The 14,515-nt window shown below is 42.0% G+C and overlaps 1 protein-coding gene and 1 long non-coding RNA gene across 2 annotated transcripts in view; one reads left to right on the top strand and one right to left on the bottom strand.

Moving 5' to 3' along the window:
- Positions 1–14,515, top strand: part of LOC309341736 — a 300,574-nt gene that overhangs the window by 129,108 nt on the left and 156,951 nt on the right. The gene's annotated exons all lie outside the window — the stretch shown is intronic.
- On the bottom strand, positions 8,128–11,822 carry LOC309341720 (tigger transposable element-derived protein 1-like). Its single transcript, XM_081861427.1, has 2 exons — positions 11,258–11,822; positions 8,128–8,511 (listed from the first exon to the last, which is right to left on the bottom strand). The coding sequence occupies exons 1-2, from the start codon at positions 11,780–11,782 to the stop codon at positions 8,188–8,190; spliced, it is 849 nt and encodes a 282-aa protein (XP_081717553.1). The 5' UTR covers positions 11,783–11,822; the 3' UTR covers positions 8,128–8,187.

Genomic DNA, 14,515 nt, shown 5'->3' with positions numbered 1-14,515 from the left:
TTTAGGATAATTTGATAAAACGAGCTTGTTTCGGTACAGCACCAGATTCCAGTTTTTATTTGTCAGATTTGTCAGATTTCTTTTCTTAGAGGGATTGGTTTCATCTACAGATAGAATGTGAGACCATGGATCCTGGATCAAAATGTCTTGCTTGGAGACTTCCGGTCGGCGCCAGCGTCTTAATGGCGGTCTTTGCCTCGAGCTCCGAGGCAGGACTGCTTCACGAGTTTGGGTCTGACCCGCTACGGCGAGCGGGGGACCCCTAAAATCACAGGCGCAGAAGCCTGTGGACAAGGAGATTCGGTGGGCACCTTTGCACCCCCCGGTATCGCAAAGGAGTCTTTTTAAAGGCTCCGGAGCGGCATTGGGTGTGAGTGCGGTGCTGAGGATCGCAACCCAGCTCGTGGAGTGAAGCCGCGTCGCCATTGACGGAGAGCGCTGATTCCTTCCTGAAATTACCGATTGGCAACAAACCTGTGAGTAGGAATTACAAAATATTAAAAACGGACTATTTTTAAGAAGATTTGGCCGAAAACGGGAAAGGCAAAAATTAAGGAAGTCAGCCTCCCGGAACTGCACGATTAACGCAGCAATGAAAAAAACTTGCTGTATTTAAAAGGAACGTCTTGTTTGAACTTTGCTAAACCCCGACATTGAAAGGACCTTCCCCCCACGAAGCGGGAGTAGGGGGGAAGGAAAAATTGGCTCAATTTAAACCGCTAGAAGAAGTAAATTGTGAACGGAAACTCTCCGCTGCCGATACCTTTGATCAGGCTGCCTGAACGGAGAGCGCTTGAAACGAACTGTCAAAAAGAGAGGACTGTGGATACAAAGTAAGAATATATCTGGAACATAATAACGGGACCTTACTTAGTAGATCCAGATTTTTAAATTGCAACAAAGTAAGACTTTGGGTTGAATTTTATTTTCTTTGGGACATTGTATGGCTACTTGCTTCACTGTTTCTTTGTTATTCCGGCTTGGATACAATTTCCCCCTCTAGAGGACTAAAAGAGAGACTGCAGCATTGAAGTAAAGAACTGGGATTTTCCACTTGTAACTTTCCTGTGAGAACGACCTTGAGTTATGAGCACGCCACTTGATGAAATATCAACAAGAAGTAAAACAAAGCAAGCTCAAAAGCAGGCTCAGAAAAGAACCTCTATATCAGGAGCAGCAGCTGGACAAGAGAGAGTAACAACAGCATCAATGGATTCTATGACACAGGCACTGCTCAAAATAAATCAATCTTTGGAAGTACTCACTAAGCAATCTACAGAAAACTCCAAGAAGTTGACAGAATTAACAACAAGACTCGACTTGAACACAACGACTATATCGTCTAACACAGAGTCTATAAATCGTTTGATACAAGAAAGTACCGAAACAAGGAAAATAGCTGAATCTGCTAAAATTACTGCCGAGGAAGTCAAGGGAAAATATGTACCTATTGCAAAGAAGGTACATGAACATGATGCAACCTTAGCTCTTATGGAACTGGAGAGGAAAGGCAAAAATCTGAAATTGAGATTGGTACCAGAGGAGGAAGAGGGCAACCTTGGGGAATTTCTCACAGATAAATTTCAGGAATTTTGGACTGATGAACTAGAAGGAGAAGAAGATGAATTCGTAATAACTACAGCCTTCCGGATTGGCAGAAAGCAAGGCAAGAAACCAAGGGATTGCCTAATCACCTTAAGATCCAAGGAAGAAAGAGATAAAATATTGAACCTACATTTCCAGAAGGCATTGATTATCAAGAATTCTCAAATACAGATTTATAAAGATATCCCTAAATATTTTTTGGAGGTGAGGACTCAATTTAAAGATTTAGTGGATTTGCTGAAAAAAAACAATACTCCATTCAGATGGGAGTTCCCACAAGGGTTGTCCTTTAACTTCAAAGGGAAGAAAATCAAAATAAAAACAATTCAAGATAAGGAACACTTTTTGGAGAGAAACTTTGAGGATTTTCAAAAAGGAACTGTGACTGAGGGAGAAATACCAGATATTGCAAATTTATCATTTGGACTGAACCCAGCACCGACTGATCAGGAACAAGAACTTGGAGCGGTTGGTGGAAAAGACACCCAGTAACAAAAATGTCTCTGCAACTCCTGAGTTGGAACTGCAACGGCCTTAACCATCCCCGAAAAAGGACTCAAGTCTTTCATATACTAAAGAAAGAGCAACTGGACATAATATGTTTGCAAGAAACTCATATTGCCAGAATACATAGAAAACTCTTGATAAATAAAAGATTAGGACTGGAATTTATTTCCTCAGATAAAGTTAAGAAAAGAGGAGTCGTGATCTATGTTAAGGAAAAATGGGAACCAAAAATGATCTTTAAAGATGAACAAGGAAGGTTTCTGGCAGTGGAAATTCAAATACAAGGAGAAAAAATCTTGATTGTAGGAATTTATGCACCTAATGAGGGGAAGGCTGAATTCTTCAAGAAGTTGCATGAGACATTAACGGACTTTATGGACCATAAAATAATAATGATGGGCGATATGAATGGAGTCGTCTCCACAAATATGGATAAAGCTCAAAGACAAGTAATTTCTAAGGATGGGAGACTACCAAAGACCTTTTTTGAACTGACTGACACAATGGACTTGATTGACATTTGGAGAACAAGGAACCCTCTGGAAAGGGAGGGGACCTTCTTCTCTGAAGCAAAAATGACATGGACCAGGATTGACCAAATATGGATTTCTAGCAATCTGGCACCAAGGGTTAAAAATACAGAAATCTGCCCAAAAACCTGCTCTGATCATAATGCAGTAAAGATGGAAATGAAATTGACAACAGCTGGAACTTTCAGATGGAGAATGAATGACACCCTTTTTAGAGATGAAGAAATTTTTAAAAAGGCCCAAAAAACTCTGAAAGATTACTTTGAAATAAACCTTAGAACAGATCTGGAAAGAAGAATAATATGGGACACAAGTAAGGCTGTCATGCGTGGTTTTCTAATTCAACAAAATTCGATAAAAAGGAAACAACAAAATGAGAAGAAAGAAAAAATCTGGAATCAGATGAAAGAAGGAGAGAAGAAACTGAGGTCAAAACCAAAATCCCAGGAGATTTTAAGAGAAATAAAATACTACCAGACCCAATACATGGAACTGATGAATCAAGAAATAGAATGGAAAATAAAACAAATGAGGCAAAAAACTTTTGAATCAGCAGACAAATGTGGGAAATTGCTGTCATGGCAATTGAAAAAGAGGCAAAAGTTGAATACTGTGACGTCCCTTGAAGTAGAGGGGAAATTTGTAAACAAACCAAATGAAATCAGTAATTGTTTCCAAAGTTTCTTCAAGAAATTATACGCACAAGGGCCGAAAGATGAACAAGAGATAGAAGAATTTATTAAAAAATATGGACTATCAAAGATCTCGGAAAAAAATAAAAGGACTTTAAATGAAAAAATTACGAACCAGGAAATTGAGGGTGCCATCCAGAATATGCAATTGGGAAAATCACCAGGGCCAGATGGACTGACGGCGAGATACTACAAAGCAATGAAGGAATGGTTAATACAACCATTGAAAGAAGTGTGTAACCAAATCTTGGAGGGGAAAAAGGCTCCCGAATCGTGGAAAGAAGCATTCATCTCACTTATACCGAAGACAGAAACTGAGAAACATCAAGTTAAGAACTACCGCCCTATATCACTCTTAAATGTGGATTATAAAATTTTTGCAGACATTTTAGCAAAAAGATTTAAAAAAGTGTTGGTAGAGGAGATTCAGAAAGACCAAACAGGCTTTCTCCCAGGGAGACATATGTCAGAGAATGTAAGGAATATTATAGACATTTTGGAACTATTGGAGACTGATTTAAATAGAAAAGCAGTATTGATTTTTGTGGACGCGGAGAAAGCCTTTGACAATATTTCTTGGAGTTTTATGAGGAAGAATCTCCATGGGATGGGGGTAGGCCAAAGCTTTGAAAACGGTATAGGTGCAATATATTCAGAGCAAAAAGCTAAATTAATTGTGAATGGTGTAGTTATGGATGAAATCCCAATAGAAAAAGGGACACGACAGGGTTGCCCAATATCCCCTCTATTATTTATATCGGTCCTGGAGGTGTTGTTGAATATGATTAGAAGGGATCAGCTGGTTGAAGGGATACACCTCGGAGCTAAACAATATAAGTTAAGAGCATTTGCAGACGACCTAGTTTTGACATTACAACAGCCAGAAGTCAGTACAAAAAGAGTTTTAGAATTAATTGAAATATTTGGTCAAGTGGCTGGTTTTAAACTAAATAAGCAAAAGACAAAGGTACTGGAAAAAAATCTAACGATGGGGGAAAAAGATAGCTTTCAAAGGGAAACTGGTTTGGAGATAACAAAAAAGGTGAAATATCTGGGGGTGAATTTAACATCCAAAAATATGAACCTGTTTAAAGACAATTATGAGAAATGTTGGTTAGAAGTGAAGAAAGATCTTGACACATGGTCTAGATTGAGATTATCCTTGTTAGGCCGAATTGCTGTTATTAAGATGAATGTATTGCCGAGATTGTTGTTTCTGTTCCAGACATTGCAAATTATAGACAAGATGGATTGTTTCAAGAAGTGGCAGAAAGATATATCTAAATTTGTCTGGCAGGGCAAAAAACCCAGAATAAAATTTAAGATTTTAACTGATGCAAAAGAAAGGGGGGGTTTTGCGCTGCCGGACTTAAGACTTTATTATGAAGCAGCAGCTTTTTGCTGGTTGAAGCAATGGCTACTTCTTGAAGACACAGATATTTTAGACTTGGAAGGGTATGATAACAATTTTGGCTGGCATGCATATCTATGGTATGACAAGGCAAAGATATACAAAGGTTTTAAAAATCATATTGTCAGGAAAGCTTTATATAATGTTTGGAATCGATATAAGGATTTGTTGGAAAATAAAACACCCAGATGGTTGTCACCAATGGAAGCTAGAGCGGTGAAAAAACTTAACATGGACTCTAATTGGCCAAAATATAGTGAAATTATAGAATATGATGGTGAAAAAGTTAAATTACAGAGCTTTGAGAAATTAAAATCCAAAGTTCGAGACTGGTTACATTACTATCAGATAAATGAAACTTTTAAGCAGGACAAGAAACTAGGATTTCAGAAAGAGAGGTCAAAATTGGAAATAGAACTGTTAGAGACCAATACTAAGAATTTGTCTAAAATGTATAACTTGTTGCTGAAATGGAATACACAGGATGAAACAGTTAAATCAGCAATGATTAAATGGGCACAAGACTTAGGTCATGATATTATGTTTGCTGACTGGGAACAGTTATGGACCACAGGACTTAAATTTACGGCATGTAGTGCCTTGAAAGAAAACATAATGAAAATGATCTATAGATGGTACATGACTCCAGTCAAGCTTGCAAAGATATATCATTTGCCCAGTAACAAATGCTGGAAATGTAATGAATGTGAAGGAACTTTTTATCATCTTTGGTGGACCTGCCCAAGGGTTAAAGCCTACTGGGAAATGATCTATAATGAAATTAAGAAAGTCCTTAAGTGGACATTTGTAAAAAAAACCGGAGGCTTTTCTCTTGGGCATGGTCGGCCAATTGGTACCAAAAAAAGATAAGATCTTTTTTATGTATGCAACTACAGCAGCAAGAATACTTCTAGCAAAGTATTGGAAGATGCAAGAACTACCTACTCTGGAAGAATGGCAGACGAAGGTGACTGAATTTATGGGACTGGCAGAGATGACCGGCAGAATCCGTGATCAGAGGAAGGAGACGGTGGAAGAGGACTGGAAAAAATTTAAATCATATCTTAAGAACTGTTGCAAAATTCTGGACTGATAAAATGTCAAGGGTTAAGAAATAGAGAATTATAGTTGGAAATATTTAAGTTAAGAAAATCATGAAGGAAATCAAATTTTGAAAAGGAATGAAGGATTGCTAAAAATTTTGGACACAGGGGTGCAGTGAAGGGGAGGCATGGGGAAGTCATGTATTGTTTGTTTGTTTGTTTAATTTTGTGTTTTTTGTTTTATGAAAATTAATAAAAATTATTTAAAAAAACAAAAAAAAACAAAATGTCTTGCTTGGAATTAGGTGTTGGGGTAGGTGTTAAGGGTTCCAAGCATTCCATCGCAGCGTCAAGACAAGGGTTTATAGAACGTTCTTGCTTAGAAAATTTCCTGGTTAGAAATTTTCCAGTGTTTCCACTGGTCTCGGTTATTGGGGAACTCTTGAGAAGATTAAAGAGCTTTTTAAAATCCATTTTTTTGTAGCGCACTGCCTTAAAATTTTTAACATTTCTGCTCTTTTTTACCCTTATGGGCCTCCTTTTCAAGGCAGCAGCCCTACAAGATCTCTTGGCCTACCTTGGTGATCTGTTTTTGTAGGTGGAAAGAAGGAAGTTGTTATTACTTTCTATTTCTACACTCACCCCACTGGGTTCCCTACAGAGAGTTTTGCAGGTGTCCATCATTATAGTGAGGATTTTTGTACATGTGGCCAGATAAGATTTTATATTTTTAATATCCTCAGTTAAAAGCACAAGCCATTTAATAACTGATAAATCCTCATCATCATTTGTCTCAAGTTGGAAGCAGGGGTCTCCTGATGTTTTAGGGTTTCTCGAAGACATCTCTGCAATTTGTTTTAACATTAGTTCCTCCACTTCTCGGACTTGGGATGGTTCAGGAGAAGTTTGGGATTTAAGTCTCTGCTTTGGGAGTACTTCGGTGACTGTACCAATTATGTTTGAATTTACTTTGGGCTTTATTAACCCTTTGTTGTGGCATTCTTCTACACAATCCTCTCTCTGCACAGTCGGCCCTTCGGTAAGGGAGGGAGAAGTTTCAATTTCCTGCTGATTCTCACTCGGCTTGACTTTACCCCTATTCTTAAAGGGCCGGGTGCTTTTTGTTTGTGCTCCCTTTAGGGTAGCTCTTTTAGAAAGAGGTCTTAGATCATTCCAATGAAAGCCTGAAGTTCTACAGCCACTCCTGGTCGTCACCATTATTTATCTTGTAAAGGTCAAGTTGGTAAAAGTCTCACCTCAGTTCATTAGCTCCGTCGGGGGTTCAGGCTCTGTCAACATTCCCTCACAAACATGTGATGAATTCCGTGTGACAAGGAAGGCAGGAGAGAAGTGAATTCCATGCTCACAACAATCTGGTAGGATCCAGCTCTTACTCCCACAGGTCAAGTCCGTGTGTGGGGCGGTGGCCGTCTCTAGTCCGCGCCCAAAGTTCGAGAGATAAGGCTGCTGATTAATGCATCTCTCTGATTCTTGCCTCCTGGTTAGTACAGGTCCTCACAAACCACTCGGAGTCATTCTTACTCTCCCTCTCCGGCAGCCTCCTTTGTCTAGCTCCTTTTCTGCACCGGTGTCCTGTCGCGTTTGGTCTCGGCTCCCCTTCCCGCAGCTCCCGGGATGGCGGAGAGCACCTGGCAGCATAGATTTGATCTAAGGTGGGAAGAGTGCATCCAATTATTCTCTCTGCAGTCTTTACAACCCTGGATAGCATTGTTTTTTCCCCTGGCCGTGCAGATCCCAAACCACACACACAGACCATAAGTTAATATGCTCTCCACAGTGCAATGGTGAAATGCCGTCAACAGGTCCTTTGAGAGATTGTTTTTCCGGAGGATTTTTAGAAAATATAACCTCTACTGGGCTCTCTTCACCAGGTCTTTGCTGTTTTCTCCCCAAGTTAGGTCGTCTCTCAACTCCATTCCGAGAAATCGAAACACCGAGACCTGTTCCACGCACTTCCCCTCAATAAGTGGCTGAATATTCAATTTACATTTCCTAAAGTCCACAGTGATCTCTTTTGTTTTCTTTAAGTTAAGGAGTAAGTTATTTTTCCTGCACCACTCCCCCAACTGCTCAACTTCCTTCCTATAGGCTGCCTCCCCCTCTCCAGGCGTGATTAAACCAACCACCGTTGTATCATCTGCGAACTTAATGATCTTATTACTGGGGTACAGTGGTGCCTCGCAAGACGAAATTAATTCGTTCTGCGAGGTTTTTTGTCTAGCGAATTTTTCATCTTGCGAAGCACGAAATCCCATAGGAATGCATTGAAAATCAATTAATGCGTTCCTATGGTCAAAAAAAGTCCAAACAAAGCCAAATTTGGTACAAAAAGAGTTTATTAACTGCTCTTTAAAGTCACACATACTGTAAAGAGCATTTCAAAAACTGAAGGAACAATAAATTAAGTTTCTAAACATGACAGAAAAACATTTAAAAATCAACAAAGTGTACAGTACATTTTCTAAGACTCTGGGGGACAACTCGAAGAAGGTTCCTCTTCCACTCTGCTTCTTGCTGAAGAACCTGTCCATGGTCTGCTGCTTCATCCGCCTTTTCAGCACCTCCCTGAAAGGCGACATGACCCTCGTATCAAAAGTGTTCACAAGGTCATGTGCCAGGTCCTTGTCAGGGTGGTGCCGCTGTGCAAAAGCCTGCACATCTTTCCACTTCAGGCAAATGTCCCTCAGTTCTTTGGAGGACAGCTGTTCCTCAGTTGCTTCCTCCTCTTCCAGCGAGGCCTGCTCCTGCGCAGCCTCTGCCTGCAGTTCGACCAGCTCCTGGGTGGTCAGCTTGTGGTTGTGCTCCTCCACCAGCTCGCTGATGTCCTCCTCTGTGACCTCCAGGCCCATGGTCCTCCCCAAGGAAACAATGTCCTGCACCACTGTTGACTCTGGTGCATCAGAGCCACTTGGTGCCACACAGTCCGGCCACAGGCTGCACCAAGCACAATTCAAATTTCTCTGGCTGATCCCGTTCCAGGCCATGGTGATCATCTTCAAGCAGGTGACGATGTCGAAGTGGTCCTTCCAGAATTCCCGCAGGGTGATGTTGGTGCAATCAGTCACCTCGAAGCATCGCCTGAAAAGCTCCTTGGTGTAGAGTTTTTTGAAATTGGCGATGAGCTGCTGATCCATCGGCTGGAGCAGTGGCGTGGTGTTAGGCGGCAGGAACATGATGCTGATGAAGCTGAACTCCCCCTCAAGGCCTTTAGGAAGAGCAGGAGCATTATCCATCAGAAGCAAAGCCTTCAGCGGCAGGTCGTTGTCCAGCAGGTACTGTTTGGCAGCAGGGCCAAAAGCAAGATTGACCCAGTCCACAAACAGCACACGTGTGACCCAAGCCTTACTGTTGGATCGCCACATGACACTCAGCTGCTCCTTGTCGACCTTGTGTTTCTTGAAGGCCCGTGGGTTCTCCGAGTGGTACACCAGCAGGGGCTTGATCTTCAGGTCGCCGCTTGCGTTGGCACAGAAGAGCAGGGTCTTCTGGCCAGGCAACTTGGCCTCCTCCTGAGTGATGAAAGTCCTTTTGGGAACTTCCGGGTTGGTGCCATAGCCGAATGGCGGATTCCCTCCGAGCTCCGGAGGGAATCTGCTTGACAGGGGTTGGGTCCTGCCGCGCCGGCGACGCGGGGACCCTCAAAAACCACGGGCGTGGAAGCCCGTGGACCTGGTGACTCGGCGGGCACCGTTTTGCGCCCCCCGACCCGTGATGGAGCCTTTTTAAAGGCTTCGGAGCGGGGGACGGGAGCGGCGTGGTGCTGTGAGTCCTCTGCTTCCCCTGACGAGCGAAGCCGCATGCCGTTCAACCGAGAGCGCTGACTTTTTCCTATGAACATTTGGACTAAAAGCAACAACCCGTGAGTAATACGGAAATTGGACTTATAAAAGAAAAAAATTTCTTGAATTTGGCACGACCGGGGAAGACCAAAGAGGAAGTCTGTCTCCCCAGTCTTGTAAACAATCGGAAACAAGGACTATATATTTAAGGTCGAGAGAATATCTCCTTTTTAAATGGATTAAACTATTAATTGCACGAATTGACAGTATAAGGAAATGTGCTGGAGGATAAGAGCTAACTTTGAGAGCTAAAGTGCCCCCCCGAGACCCGGGAGTGATCCGCGAGAGGAGCCTGCTGAGGAGACATAGAAGACTTTGACAGCTGTCAAATTAGCTGTCAAAGTGGGGGAAAGTAGAGAACTTTGTTTCTGATGCCTTTGCTGGCTATTTTTGTTACAATATAGTGAGAAATTGTTGAAAATAAAGAAGAATTGAAACAAGCTAACTGGACTTTTGGGCTGGAGGTGTAAGGAATACATAATAACCAGAATCCCTCTAGAGGGGATTCAGGGACACTACAAGAATGGAAATAGGTCGAAAAATACTAGCTGATCTGGAAGAGGTTGCCTTTCTCGTGAGAAAATTGGTACAGCAGAGCCATGTTGTGTCTACAGCCCAGGCAGATGGCCAAGAAAAAGTACAGAAAGAGATATTTGCTGAACAAGAGCATCAGGAAGAAAGGGCTGACATGTTGCAGAAGGTAAAAGGGAACCGGAGGCCTGTCAAGAAGGTTATAAAAGAAAAAGAGGACTGGATGATGAAAATTTGGTTTGAACTGAAGAAGGAAGAATGGAAAGTTCTCCCATTGTGGAGAGCTGAAGAATTTGGGACATTTGGACCTATAAAGATTAAGAAACAAGTTTTGAGCTCCACCTTTAAATTTGGAGGCCCGGCCGGATGGAACATGGACATTTTTGGTATAGAGCCCTTCCGAGACTCGGTGGTTATTACAGAGGACTTTCAAAAAAACCGGCAGAAAGGAACTGAGAGAGATTTAAGGGCTTTTGATGTGAGGAATCCAGGCTGACAGCAAAAGGATAAATGGACAATGGTTTGGGGATTGAAACCGGGAAGGGGAGGGTGGGATCTGGAAATCCGAAGGGTGCACAAGTATGTTTTTGATTCTTTTTATTGTTTTTTTTTTTTTTTGTATTGCTATTAGTGTAAAAACGGGGAATTCGTGCAAGGGAAACAGGGTCGACCTTAGAAAAAGTCTTTAAGCATAATGATTAATGATTAATGATTAATGTTAATGAATAATGACTAATGCTAAAGTTAAAATTTGATATATAAACTGAACTAGACAGAATAACAAATTAGGGTCAAAAATTTAAGAATAAGAACTTGTTGAATAAATATTTGGACAAGGAATACAAGAAGGGGAGGTGAGGGGAAGTCCCAGAAAAGAAGTTATTGAAAAAAAAAGGAATGCTAAGGTTGATTGTTTTTCTTTTCTTTTTGTTTTCTTTTTTCTTTTTTGTATTATTTGAAACTTCAATAAATATCATTAAAAAAAAAAAAAAAAAGTCCTTTTGGGCATCCTCTTCCAAAACAGCCCAGTTTCGTCGCAGTTGAAGACCTGCTGTGGAACGTAGCCCTCCGCCTTCACAACCTCCAGGAACTCCACTGCAAAGTCTTCAGCCGCAGGAACATCAGAACTGGCAGCCTCTCCATGCCTGACCACGCTGTGGATTCCAGATCTTGTCTTGATCCGGTCAAACCAACCTCTGCTTGCCTTGAAGACTTCTGGCTCGCCTGAGGTTCCTGGCTGTTTCCGGACGAGGTCTGCGTGCAAGGCCTTGGCCTTCTCACAAATGACGGCCTCAGTCACTGTGTCCCCTGCACGCTGCTTCTCTTCTAACCAGATGAGCAGCAACTTCTCCACCTCCTCCAGAACAGCTGGGCGGTTCTTCACGATCCTGGTGACTCCCTTGGCTGCATCAGTCGCAAGGATCTTCTCCCTCATCTTCAGGATGGTCCCGATGGTCGATGGATTCCTCCCGTACTCCCTGGCGAGGTCTGTCACACGCATTCCACCGTCGTGCTTCCAGATGATCTCCTTCTTCATTTCCAGTGTAACCTTCTCCTTCTTCCTCTCGCCGGCCTCTGCAGCAGCAGTCTTCTTGGGTCCCATGGCAGCACAGCTCCTACCTTCGCACCCCCCCCCCAAAAAAATATCAGTGCTTCACATCCAAAAAATTCAAAAGCACCCAGCCACCCACCACACAGAAATTCAAACCCAGAATTTTTTTTTTAGAAAACAGCAGAGTGGCCCAATGGTCACAGAAAATCATAAAAATGCAGAAAAAAAACACAAGCTTCCAGATTCTTGTAAACCCCTCCCCAACTGTTCCCCCAGCCACCCACCACACAGAAATTCAAACCCAGAATTTTTTTTAAACAACAGCAGAGTTGCCCAATGGTCACAAAAAATCATAAAAATGCAGAAAAAAACACACAAGCTTCCAGATTCTTGCAAACCCCTCCCCAACTGTTCCCCCAGCCACCCACCACACAGAAATTCAAACCCAGATTTTTTTAAAAAACAACAGCAGAGTGGCCCAATAGTCACAAAAAATCATAAAAATGCAGAAAAAAGCACACAAGCTTCCAGATTCTTGCAAACCCCTCCCCAACACCAAGTCCTTGAATTCCAAACACCCCAACCCAAAATCCAAACCCCCCCCAAAAAGGTTTAAAAGTTTAACTTACCAAATGGCTGCAAAAGAAGTTTTGGAAAAGCTTCAAAAATCACCAAAGTATTCAAAAACCTCAAAAAAGGCTACCACACCGCGTGCTATGAGTTGCTCCTCGAAGTCAAGTCGCAACTGCACCTCTTCAAGCAATGCACCCTGGGTTTTAATGGTTTTACGAAAAAGGAAACAAACTTGCAAGACGTTTTCGTCTTGCGAAGCAAGCCCATAGGGAAATTCGTCTTGCGAAGCAACTCGAAAAACGAAAAACTCTTTGGTCTTGCGAGTTTTTCGTCTTACGAGGCATTCATCTTGCGAGGTACCACTGTATTTGGGGGCACAGTCAGCTGTATAGAGCATATATAAAAGTGGGCTCAGCACGCACCCCTGCGGCGTCCCTGTATTCATGATGAGATCCGCAGAGACGTGGGAACCCAACCTGACCCCTTGGGAACAGTTTGATAGAAAATCTAATATCCATCTGCACAACCATGGTGGAAGTCCCAGGTATAATAATTTGGGCACCAATCTATGTGGAAGAATAGTATTAAATGCAGAACTAAAGTCTACAAATAACAGTCTCGCATAGTTCCCTTGTTGAACGATCATTTAATAATACAGTTCATATATACAATATAACAGAGTGGTAGTGAGGACTGTCAACTTTGATTGGCTTACTCCTATAATTTGAATGATATCATTATTCTATTATATATTTTCTCCTAACTATTAGCCTATGTGTTGTGTTTGTATTGTTGTGACCTGCAATTACTGTGCAAACCTCTATATGGGGCCACCATACATATAGATTTGTGCACAAGGCAGAATGATTGTGGCTTTGGATCCTGTAGAAGCCTCTGTGTATACAACTAAACGCACAAGCCCCATCCCTTCACAAGTATGTGCTATATGTGATGTGCCTACATCAGAATGAGTATCAGGGGAAGGACTACTTGGTGTAGCCCTTCTCCTTGCCATGTTGATATTGTTATGGGGGTTCATGAACGCCAGAGTTTGTGGGTGCAAGGCACCCATAATTCCTGGATTTAGTATTTGTTAGCATTTAATCAATGCTTGGAGGCTTAAACTGGGGTTCAGACTCTTAATAGCTAGACTCAGCTCCTAGCATTCAAAAGATTGCAGAAACATGGACCATTAGCAGAGAACAAAGACACAGAGGTGGGCTATCAGCAAAACCAAGACTCTATGCTGGCCAGCAAATAGTGGGAAATCCTCCCTGAGCTCTGAGATAGTTAGTCAGAAGGCAATGCCAGAGTTTTCGTTAGGAGGAAGTTTTAGGATTTCAGTTGGCTGTGGTGTGATTGAGGGGGAAAGGTGTTGGTTTGTTAAACACAGCAAGCTGGAGAGGAGGAACCAGAGCACAATGTGGGTTGACTGTTTGAATTGGAAGCTGTAGCAATGGGAAAAACAGGACCCTCTTGGAGTATAATGCTGGGAGCACCTCCATTACAGGCTCAGGTTGTATATATGTGTAAATAAACCATGTATCATAAAGGCACAGATGTTGCTGTGCCTCATTTCCAAAGGAAACATGAACCCTGGATAAACACTTGGAGCCCTGGAATCTTGCACTGTCCAGAGATTGGTGTGGTATGTAACAACATACATACATTGGTGTTAATAACCCCTGCTTAGAGCTATAATCTTTGCTGCAGAATGTTAATAGTTTGGGAAGATTAATGTAGTTATTATTGGGGGGTTTTAATCTCTCGTTGCTGAAATTCGTGTTTTATCTGCACTTTGCAAAACTGGGTGACATCTTGTAAAACTTTACACCAGTTATAAATTCAACCCCTCTCACATAAAGCCTATGACTACTAATCTTTCTCCTTTTTTCTACTCCAAATGAAGTACACAGGGAAAGAGATCAGTGTGCAGTTGGATGGTCACACTGCCCCTACAGTTTGTTCCTGCACTCCAGAATATCTTCCCTCTGCCACATGTGAAGCATGACTAATCAGTTACTTCAGACATTTGGTAAAGACATGCCTTTTTGATTTCTCATTAATTGTTGACCTTTTTTGGGAAGAAGTTGCCACAACTGTTTACCTTTAAGAAAAGGATGGTTGTGGGACGAAGGGGCAGCAACAACAGCAACAACAAAACCCAACGCTCGGAGCACAAGCTGCCAGCGGCTAAATCTGCAAAGGAAC

This window comes from Podarcis erhardii (assembly GCF_964252035.2).
Source record: "Podarcis erhardii genome assembly, chromosome: 5".
NCBI classification, from domain to species: domain Eukaryota; kingdom Metazoa; phylum Chordata; class Lepidosauria; order Squamata; family Lacertidae; genus Podarcis; species Podarcis erhardii.
Note: the sequence above shows the minus strand (reverse complement) of the source record. Positions and strands in the feature narration are given on the sequence as shown.